The sequence below is a fragment of the Pungitius pungitius genome, chromosome 11 (assembly GCF_949316345.1).
Source record: "Pungitius pungitius chromosome 11, fPunPun2.1, whole genome shotgun sequence".
NCBI classification, from domain to species: domain Eukaryota; kingdom Metazoa; phylum Chordata; class Actinopteri; order Perciformes; family Gasterosteidae; genus Pungitius; species Pungitius pungitius.
Window position 1 is genome coordinate 1,923,451 of NC_084910.1, and position 11,655 is coordinate 1,935,105.

General features: G+C 43.1%; 1 protein-coding gene across 1 annotated transcript; it reads right to left on the reverse strand.

Annotated features, from left to right (window-relative positions):
• Nucleotides 1–282: 282 nt before the first annotated feature.
• Nucleotides 283–8,688, reverse strand: LOC119197874 (double-strand-break repair protein rad21 homolog A-like). Its single transcript, XM_037454543.2, has 14 exons — nt 8,540–8,688; nt 6,966–7,154; nt 6,429–6,558; nt 6,078–6,177; nt 5,854–5,960; nt 4,886–5,083; nt 4,675–4,800; nt 4,374–4,499; nt 3,729–3,952; nt 2,801–2,954; nt 2,569–2,714; nt 2,040–2,219; nt 1,699–1,782; nt 283–1,232 (listed from the first exon to the last, which is right to left on the reverse strand). The coding sequence occupies exons 2-14, from the start codon at nt 7,107–7,109 to the stop codon at nt 1,041–1,043; spliced, it is 1,911 nt and encodes a 636-aa protein (XP_037310440.1). The 5' UTR covers nt 7,110–7,154; nt 8,540–8,688; the 3' UTR covers nt 283–1,040.
• Between the last annotated feature and the right edge of the window lie 2,967 nt (nt 8,689–11,655).

Consider the following 11,655-nt stretch of genomic DNA (forward strand, 5'->3'; position numbering starts at 1 on the left):
CATAGCACAACAATAAGTGTATATAAATATGTATTTTAAAAAAAAAAATTACATACTGAATGTATAGTAATCTACCGTAGCATAACATGTATAACCACAGCAGTTACCTGAAGTTACCTGTACGGCGAAGTGAAAGGGTTAGTTTAGATAGGTTATTTTAGGTAAGAGTTTTTAAAACTTTTGACTTTTCTAGATGTTCTTTTTGAAAACCCATTAGCAAATGGCCCATAGAATTTATAATCTAATAATGGCACTATGATTGAGGAATATCCAGTCAGCAAGTACTTAAAACACTTTATTTCAAATCTTTACAGATGTATCACAACTAGAGGTTACCTGAAGACTAAAAAGGTGGGATATTGAACTCAACTGTAACAAGTACATTACCTAGTTACATAATGCAAAAAGGTGAATAAGCATACAAATAAGAAGGTACACAAAAAAAAGAAATCACAAAACTGAATTAAAAAACTGCCGGAATTATACATCTGAAATGTGATTTTTAATGTCGGGTATAGGTCGCCATTCATCATTTTTGTTTATCATGAAAGAACAAGTGCAACAAGGAGAAGATGGGAGAGGTCACACTTCTGAGCAATAAAACAGTACCTTTCCAGAACATGTACAGAGTCAATATAGGATTCCTTGTGAAAATACAGGGCTCTTTATCTAAAATCTGATGATTCAGGTGTGAGGGCCAATGGTATGAAGACTAATGAAATAAGCAGACAATGCAAATCTAATTTATAAAACAAAACAGAAAAGCTTACAAATCAGTGACTGAAAAAGTGTAGTTTTATAAATATACTTGTTAAAACATTCTTCCTCACTCCGTATCAACCAAATGAATACTGCATGATTCCACCTGTAGTACAGTAAAATGCTTTTTTTTTTTTAAGGTTTCCAACCCCATACCCCCCAACTCCCTCCCCTTACCCAGACAAAAATGGGACAGGGAAACACGAAATAAAAAAGGCAATAATTTGAGTAATTAAAAGTATGTTTGTTGCAAGCGAAGTGTTTATCTGTTCTTCTGATGTCTAAATGAGGTGGAATCTTGGTCCAGCAGTGGCAACGATGTCGCTGTAGGGCTCAGTCTGGGTGACCTCGATAGCTTGCTGCTTCTTGAGGACGAGAAAACTGTAAAACTTGGCAGCTGCCTGCTTCTTGTTGTTGTTCCGGCACAATTCAAGCAGGCTCACAGAGTCTGCACCGGTCTTTGCCATGACGCGCTACAGGGGCAGAAGCAAAAAGGTGTCAGTTTAAAAGAGGTATGATACACAATTTACTTCATACAATTTAGATTGATACAAAATGACTGAGTCATTGCTTCAGACCCCCTAGAGGTGTGTTACTGCAGAGACCCTCTGCCCCCGCCTCTCTTGTTATTCTGCCAGGTTTGCGAGGAGGCTCTCTGCCCGCGAGCAAAGAGCCGTTGGACCACGTGTGTGTTTGTAACCACCAAGCCCCTTAGTCCCGCCCCTCTTCCTACTGAGGCTCACAGACCACACAGGTCTGGTGCAGCAGGAGGAGGCGTGCATTGGGCTGCATTCATTCTGGAGAAAAGACACCTCAACTCTTCCCCATGTACTGCTTTCCTCTCACCAACATCGATCCCTCCCATGCCCTGAGAGTCTCTGGAATTACATTTTTTTTCTTCTTCGTAATTTCAGAAAAGTAACCGGGTTTTTTTGGTACCTGGAGACCGTGCAGCATCTGCTGGGTTCTCTTGTTCCATCTCTTCTCCTCCTGGTCCTGGTCTCCGGTCTGACCGTCCTCGTCCTGAAAACGATGGAGAACACCGGCATCAGCATCAGCCGGCTCGAGTCCCAACACATACTCATACAATTGAATAAACCCAGAAAGGGATGTTTTACAAACCGCAACCTTTGCAATAACTTTGTGTTCTTTTTCCCTTACTTTACAGTAGTTTATTTTACATCAGTTTGGGCACTTATTAACCAAACTGACAAGTATCCCCAACCATCCATCTACTACCAATTACAGGGCTTCAGAGAAAGCAATAATGTCCTTCTCACCTCCTCTTCCTCGCTGTCATCCTTCTTGTCTTTGCTCTTCTCACCGAGCAGGTCGAGCTCAGGGACGAGCTGGGTGAGGTTGAGGCTGCTCTCCTCTGGGGGCAGATCCACCTGAGGTACGTCTAACCTCTGAGACAAGACCGAGCGGTCGGCCACATGTTGTGGCTCCAAGGCAGCCATCTAACAAGGAGACAAAGTTAGGACAACCAAAGTAATTGTGCTTTGTGTGGCTCCCAGTTCATTAGTGAGTATAATCCCAGGTTTACTGAAAATAAAAGCACTTTGAATTTAAACTGGATAACTAATGATTAATGTGACCAGATTAAAATTAAAGAATCAAATCTGGCTGGAAAGGGAATTTACTTAAATCAAAGAGCGGCATTTGTCATGAAATATGTTTTAACTGCTGAAGCACTGAAATAAACAACCGTTTGGAGCATTTAAACATCACCTTTTCTATACTTTGCAACGCCCACACCAAGTGCCAAGAAAAGCAGAGAAAAAGCAAATGTAGCTAACGAGCACTCACAGGAAGGATGGGCTCTTTGTCTATGGTCTTGCGTTTGACCCCGCGGGGGGTGGATGGGGGAGGCATGACGGTCTCGTCCAGAGTCGTCCTACTGCCCTCCATGGCAGAGGCTGCCAACATGCTGGGCTCCTCCATGATGGTCTGGCCTGTGGCATGGATGAGGGAGATGGTTAATGAAAATGTAAAAAGGGGGGATATGACCGGTCCTCTCATCCCTTCCAAGCTGACTCACCAATTACATCTCTGTGCTGACTCATGACCTCCTCTCTTGGCACCTCTGGGTTCTCCAGCTCTTTGAGGAACTCGTCGAGACTGTCTGCCTCGCCACCCTTCCTCCTCTTCCTCAGCTCGTCTGGCACCAAAGGCGTCAAGCAGCGCGTGAACATCTGACATAGAAAGAGTCGGACTGAAGTTTAATTAAGTGAAAGAAAAAGACACTAGCACAATTTTTAAAACCCAATACCTGTGTACCAACGTGCTTCTTGGCTCCAACGTCACATGTATGCATGCTTCGACCGTCAATATGGTCGCATGCACTCCACTCACTCGACACATCCCTCACACACACGGTTCATTCCCGGAGCCTGTGGCTGTATTTCAGAAATCATGTACTCCATTGTTTTACTGCTTTTCCTCATTAATTATGCATTATCCATCTTCACCTTTAATTAGAATTCCCTGATTAGATGTGTGCCCGACAGCAATAACTGCGATCCAGGCATCACTAGTAGAGTGTTAGGAGGACTGGCGCCGGACAAAGAGGACTGCTAAATTATGCATGGACACGTTTTCCGTTCAGTATTCTGGAGGAGAAACGTGTAGGTTTGAGAGGACAGAAGAAAGACAAAAACCAATCACTTCTTCCACCTCCTGTTCCTGTGATGTTCTCATTTTAAATCCAACAACCTGAACAGAATGTCAACCAAATACAATATTAAAAATCTATTCTCCTCTCCAAATAAAAAAAAGTGCCTGGGCGTGCACTACTCGGAGGCAGACAGCCGGCATGGCTTGCTCAATGCCGCTCGCAAAGTGGGAATACTGCTAGTCAGCGATTTCAAACCGGCTTCGTTACGTTGTCTAAAATGAAATATTGGGTAACACGTGTACCAATGTTTTCACAAATGTATCCATGCACGTTTCTAACAAGAAGCTGTCACCTTGAGCAGCCTGACGTTCCAAAGAGGCTGAGCAGGCAGAGAGAAAAGCTTCTCCACTCCGCCGGTCTCCTTCCACATCATGAGCTTCTTGGTGGGAGGGGCAAGGTCCAGGGTGGTGACAATGTCCGAGTAGTCGGACAGCTGAGCCCTGATGGTTTTACTGTCCAGTTCCTTCACGCTGTCAACAATCAGCTTCCTTTTACGCTTCGCCTTGGTCTCTTTAACTGCAGAATAAAGTAAAAAAAATACTTGTTTACATTACGCCATCCTTAAAAGGGTAACATTGCAGCACATTGTAAGCAATGCTCCACTTAAGAGATCCATAGGTCAATTGTCTAAAGAGTCTGCAAATTCATTCATTTGAAACATTGTTTTTAACGCTTCACTACAACTAGATATAGCTCCCGGTAGAAAAAGTACATCAAAATCTGTAATACAAGACAACGATGGCTATGGTCTCACTGTGTACAGTATTTATAATCACATCAGCCAATCTTAGCCTCCAATATACACATTAAATGTGCAAAAAGACAGAAGGATATATATAAAAAAAAAAAAAAAAAAAAAACTTTATTTCAAAATGATGTAGAATGCTACAAATAGCATTTTTAGCCATTTCGACAGAAAGTTGAAGGCGGGTCTTACCAGTGATGTCAATGGGCTCCAGGGCAAAGGCCTCCTCCTCATTGTGAACCAGTGTGGTCTGTTCCGTCTGGTCAGCCATTGCTGGCAGTGGCTCTGCCGGGCCGGAGTCTGGGCTGTCAGGACCCGCTAAAGACACAAACATCAAATTCAGGGCTAGGGTGCCCTAGTCTCCAAGCCAAAAGGCATGCTTGTGTCGGCGTGCAGACCCTCAATACACTGAAAGTACTTTATTGAAAGATAGCAACTATTAAAAAACTATCACATGCTCGGCAATAGGTGAAAAAAGTGCAACTTCACTTACGTGACTGGAGGTTGTCAAAATCGTCCTCATCGTCTCCATGGTCCGGGGGCATCATGACGCTTGCAGTGATGGCTGGAGGGTCGTCAAAAATACCTCCCCCGTCCTCAGAGCTCAGTAGCTTATCAACTAGGAAATAATTGGGATTGACTATTAATAACCAAAGCATAAAGAGTTTACAGAACAACTTAAACAGTAGCCTGATTTAGCTCACCCAGCATCCCCCCATCACTGTTGCCCATGGAGGCATCCCCAAAGTCATCATACTCCATGTGGTTGGATTTGTCAGGGAGGTTGGCTGGGCCAGGCTCCGCCTCAAGCAAAAGGTTTGAGGCTGTGGCACCGTGCATGATATCCTCCTCAAATGTGCTGGCCTCGCGCATCATTTCTCGGTCATCCATTCCAAAGTCACCTGAAGGGTACAGGAGGTGGATGTAAAATATATGCATATATAAAAATATGAACAGGGAAAGTCTGTTTCGTTGTACCATGCTTCGTCCTAAATGATGTGGCATTATAATGTATAATGTAATTATAATATAATAATTATCTCCTCATTCATATTTAGATCTGTGATGCATCATTGTGAACCACATTTTATATATATATGAGCTGGGCAAAGAGTACAAAAATACAATTGCATGATTTCTTGTGATTAATCAGTGTTATGCAAACAATTTAAAATGAATTCAAAACTGTATTACACATTTATGTTAAAAGTACTAATATGTGAACAATGTTCAATAACCTTCTGGTTAGTAAAGACACGGCAGCTTTTTAAAAGCAGTATTCCCTTTATACAGTAGCGGTTAATGTGTTTTGTAAATCACAACTTGAACAATTACGTAATCAAATAAAATATAATACCAAAGTTATTTGCCCCTGCTAGCACGTTGATGTTATACGTAGTTTGTGATAGAAAAACAAGTTACCCTTGACAATCATAATATAACAGGCAGGTTTACGTGAAAAATATCTTTGGTTTATTTTCTGAACAGGTACCAGCAAAACATGGTTCTCTTATCAGAGAGCAGCTTAACGGTCCCTGTTCAGTAGTTGTGGTATTTGTTGTAAATGTATGTTGGTACATTCATGTTCATAATCCTTATTGATGTGTTTAAGAAGCAGTACATGAAGGGAATGGAGAGGGCCCAGCCGTGATATTTACATAAAGTCTCTTACCAAAGTCGTTGTCATGCAAAAGGCTGAGGTTGCCAACATCTTCCCTCATTGTGATCTCTTCTACTCTGCTCTGGTTTAGGGTGAACTGCTGGGCCACATCTATGTCACTGTTAACAAAAATGAATAAAATAAAAGACATCTTGGATAAGTACAACAGCGGGTACTTTAATGACTCAAACAAAATTTGGTGAATGAAATCTGAACCGTAGTTGAATTTAACTTACTCCAAATCAGGGAGTGGCTGGTCAAAGTCATGGAACTCTTCTGGTAAAGTGATGGCGTTGTAGGCTGCCTCTCTGTTTTCCTCAGGGAGATCCACAACACCTGGATAGAGAAAAAGTTGTTATTATAACAGACACATGTTCTCAATGATCAAACATTTTACAAAGTCAGTGTCAGTTTAGATTTGGGAAACAGCAGTTCATCTTTTCAGTCTTTTATAACAGCTGGTTAGAGTTGGAAAAAACTTGGCGCATAGGTGTCTTTAGATGTTCCGTTTTACCATCAGCCCGTTATTGCCATGATACCGTTCTTCAGAGGTCAGATTACAGAAATGGCTCATCAGTTCTTCTTACCTGGCCTAAAAGCCATTTTGATCTTGATGAAGGCTTCATTACAGTCAGCCAGCAGGTATTTGGCCTTCCTATGGTAGATTCTCACCACCCCTAAGAGCAGGTGACCAGATGTACGCAACGCCATCTTCACCTAAGAAAAAATGGGGAATGGGAAAATTAAACCAAGATAAGGCACGTTGTCAGGGTACATTTGCTTTGCTCAAAAACAAAACTGAATGGTATCAGCTTACATCAACATTGTACAGCAATGAGGTACTGCGAAAAAGAGGTCCGCGCAAAGACACTGGAGGGTAACCATTTTATGAAGGCAATCCAATTTGTTGATGAAGCATTAACACTGCTGTGATCAGTTTCCATTCCTTTTTCATCCTCTTTGGTAGAACATTCTTTTAAAAATGACTGCATTTTGATAATTGGAAGGCAAAGAAACCAGAGCAAAGACATGCAGCAATTTAGGATCCGAGCAACACGCAAGGTTGCAAAATATAAAGCCTGAATGACAACCGGAATGCAGGATCGGCCCCTTTATCGCGTTACCTTAGGGGAGATGATGCTCTCCACGCTGCTCTCAAGATTGCATTCGAACACATGAGCCTTGGTCAGCTTCTTGTCCCAGTGGGCCGCTAGCCAGATCTTGGCCAGCGGCCCACGTTTGCTGAGGACAAAGTGGGCGTAGAACATTGCCCTGGTTCCCCTGGCTCACAGTCACACTGTGGTATGGTTCACCTGAAGGAGGGGGGGGGGGGGGGAGAGATATGAACACATCAGTGCTTAGTTCATGTAGGACAGGCATATCCTAAACAGTGAGGAGAAACAAAAGAAAATAATCAAAAGACATGTTCAGGATGAACAGATTGACTACTCAACAGAACCAAAGCGTATGATTACAAGCATGTGGATCCTATTATTAGCAGTTATAAAGAATCTATACTGTCATTAGGGGCAGCGGTTATAAGCAATTGTGTGGGACAGCTTGTTGGGGAGCACTGATCACAAGAACCAAGCTACCATGGCTGGTTTTCAAATGGTGGAGGAAGTCCAAATCAGAAGGTGTCTCAAAAAAGCCAAGCTAATCGAGAAAAATGTATTCAACGACCTATTTATATGGAAAACATTTTGTGTCGTGTTCTTTAGACCAAGCTAGCCTACTGCTTTCAGCCAACGTGGTATTAGCGGACTTTGGCTATTAGTAAGTAGCGTTAGTATCTAAAGAAGTGGTTACGGCTACATGGGCGCCTTGTTACGCTTGTTACGGAAGAGTTGTGCCGTCTCTCGATGTAGCGTTACGGGTTTGATTGAAACCGTAGCTAGCTAGTGTCGCATCATTAACTTAGCTAACTTTAGTTAGCCAACGTATGATCAGGCATCACCGGGCTCCCGCAAAGCATATCCTTTGGCCCTTATTGTTCTTAATATAGTCAACGCTAACTTGTAACGAAAATAAAAATGTAACTAGTCATTACAGAGCATTGTATTTAGAGAAAAAAAATATTCAAAATCAAAACAAGCGCTGAGTTTGTACACGTTCCGCCTATTTCCCAGACAAAACATTTTGCACATCTAACAGCTTTGCCGATAGTAGTCATATTAAACACTTCAGCCATAATCTTGACATATGAATAATTCATTCATAATTTCGGCAAACACATTATTTTGTTAAAAAGACGCGTGCCGGGTTATGTAACGTCAGGCACTTATGTTGAGTTAATACGGTGTAATAGGTTATGAGCGCCAAGGGGTGGTCAACGCCAGCAAATAGTCGGCGCCATCAAGTGGGATGAACCAAAACTAGCCGCCAGCTAACTACAAAATGAGAAAGAAAAACGATTCACACAGATCTTAGTTTATTAATCGTGCGTTAAAAACAACGGACAAAAACACAGCTCGCAATTAAAAAAAAACAAATAAAGCGCGCCGGAACAAGGCGCCAATGAAACACTGGCGTTACTCATACTTTTTCCCCTCATTCAACACAACTGTATCGTTAGCTGGTGGCTAACGGCTCCTTGTACAGTGAAGGCCGCGGCGGACCCACACAAACGTGCATGCTTATTTCGGCTCGTAGAACACACAAAACCTCGGTGTAATATTCCCGCTGCAAACACACTTACCGGCTGTACCCCCTTTACAGTGAAATTATAATGGCTATGTGAATTCTCCCAGCGAATTCTCCCCTGTTGTACTCATTAAAACAGCCAAGATGGCGCCACTCGCCTTCCTCCCGCTCACCGCTGTCCTTTTAAAATCGGCAGGATGTTTACAGTCAAAAATGGCGGAGGAGGAGTCTGCGGAGTGTGAGGGGCGGACGCTGACAGACAGCCCGCTGTTCGCACCGAGCGGAGATAGGGGGCGCTATGGCACAATGCTCAATGCTCACCGGAGACACGGACGGTGTTTGACGTTTAATCCATACATACGACTGATGTTTACACGCTGCGTTTCTTTAAACGTAGTACACATCCCAAGTCATCTGACTCACCTAATGTTTTTGTCGATGTAAAGTATTCTTTTTCTTTTTTTTTTGCAGGGTTCACTTCCAACCAAGGTTGCACACGGCTGTTGTGCGCATGTTGTTGTATTTTTGTGGATGTGATTTTCCCATCTGTTCTCTAACCTTTTGAAAGACAGCGGATCCCGTGTTGAAGCGGCGGTTGTGACCCGGGCCCGATGGGCCCCGCAGCCATCAACAGAGGGGCAAACCAACCGGGCTCTCCTCATACACCTTCATCATAGCAGACGTTTTGACATGTCATCGCAGTCCATTGTTCCATTGATGGGAATTGCGGATTGCATCTGAGGCCCCTTAACTATTGTGCATGCTCTGATACTGGTACACACACACACACAAATTAATAACACTTAGACCATCAAAATAGAACATCAACATATTTCTACTACTACATCTGCAGTAGTAGAGGTGCTGCCATGTTTATGGTACACCAGCAGCAGGGTGTGAGATTTGACTCATCAAATCAGTTTAGTTTTATTCAATACACAATCATGCATTGCATGATATCTGCAGTGACATTACGGATGATACAACAAGGTCAACTCTGAAGGCAATTGATCTGCGTGATAGTCATCACAATGGCAGGATGATAACACAGACCGAAAGCATTCATTACTTTGAGGGAAGAACTAATTCACTTGATGTATTTGAATCTGTGCTGATATGCTCAGAAATCAATCACATCATCCTTATCACACACATTTCATCATTGAACAGACTCAACAGCTCATTGTTGGATAAATTATTTATTGATCTAAGCTTGACTATTAAATACGACTCCGGAATTGAAAGCCAATTAAGGCAAGAGGGACAGTAATGATTTTTTTAAAGGGTGTTTAATAAAAAGCTGGGTGGAGGTTTTATAATGTGTTGCCGATCAATGATGAATCAAGTTATTTTTCCTCTAGATATCAGACTCCTTGTGCAGCTTGCACAGAAAGGAAAATATGACCCATGTCTGGATGTTGACACAGTTTTGGGCTGCCATCTGCTTAACACCAGACTTCTATTCAGATAGATGCTCGCTGGCTGCTGTAATCATGTGACAAGAGACATCTACACAGCCCTAGACAGAGCAGTCACTTCAACACAGATGCTTCTCCGCTTTAGATGAACCACCGCGCCGGCGTACCACAGGATGACTCACACAGCCCCGAAACTCTGATTCTCTCTATATACCAAAAGAGAAGTGTATCATTTTTGTAGTACAGCTGTAAAAAAGGAGCTAAAAAAGGTTGCAGTTTGGATTTGCTGACGCATTCTTGTACATATGTGAGCTGGAAGACGCAACTGATCCAAATATAGACCAATTGAAGAGTCACATTCCCATGAACTCAATTGCTTCGGCTAAAATTGCCATAATGTTCCCATCGGTTTGTTTAGTGATGTTTCTTTTTTTTTTTTTTAATTGATTTATGGCCGAGTGTAACCTGAAACGTGATCCTGTAAGATGTGATGTAAAAGTAGGAAAGAAGGGGCCTTTGGTCAAATTGTTGCCTCAAGTCAAAGCATTGGAGCTTTTCTCCGTGTGCAGCTCCAACATGCAGCAGCTTTTTGCGTCATGAGTTTCGCCCAATTTAGTGTCCGTCTGAGTGTGTGATATTATATATAAACATATACACTCACCGGCCACTTTATTAGGTACCCCATGCTAGTAACGGGTTGGACCCCCTTTTGCCTTCAGAACTGCCTCAATTCTTCGTGGCATAGATTCAACAAGGTGCTGGAAGCATTCCTCAGGGAGTTTGGTCCATATTGACATGATGGCATCACACAGTTGCCGCAGATTTGTCGGCTGCACATCCATGATGCGAATCTCCCGTTCCACCACATCCCAAAGACGCTCTATTGGATTGAGATCTGGTGATTGTGGAGGCCATTTGAGTACAGCGAACTCATTGTCATGTTCAAGAAACCAGTCTGAGATGATTCCAGCTTTATGACATGGCGCTTTATCCTGCTGAAAGTAGCCATCAGAAGTTGGGTACATTGTGGTCATAAAGGGATGGACATGGTCAGCAACAATACTCAGGTAGGCTGTGGCGTTGCAACGATGCTCAATTGGTACCAAGGGGCCCAAAGAGTGCCAAGAAAATATTCCCCACACCATGACACCACCACCACCAGCCTGAACCGTTGATACAAGGCAGGATGGATCCATGCTTTCATGTTGTAGACGCCAAATTCTGACCCTACCATCCGAATGTCGCAGCAGAAATCGAGACTCATCAGACCAGGCAACGTTTTTCCAATCTTCTATTGTCCAATTTCGATGAGCTTGTGCAAATTGTAGCCTCAGGTTCCTGTTCTTAGCTGAAAGGAGTGGCACCCGGTGTGGTCTTCTGCTGCTGTAGCCCATCTGCCTCAAAGTTCGACGTACTGTGCGTTCAGAGATGCTCTTATGCCCACCTTGGTTGTAACGGGTGGTTATTTGAGTCACTGTTGCCCTTCTATCAGCTCGAACCAGTCTGGCCATTCTCCTCTGACCTCTGGCATCAACAAGGCATTTCCGCCCACAGAACTGCCGCTCACTGGATGTTTTTTCTTTTTCGGACCATTCTCTGTAAACCCTAGAGATGGTTGTGCGTGAAAATCCCAGTAGATTAGCAGTTTCTGAAATACTCAGACCAGCCCTTCTGGCACCAACAATCATGCCACGTTCAAAGTCACTCAAATCACCTTTCTTCCCCATACTGATGCTCGGTTTGAACTGCAGGA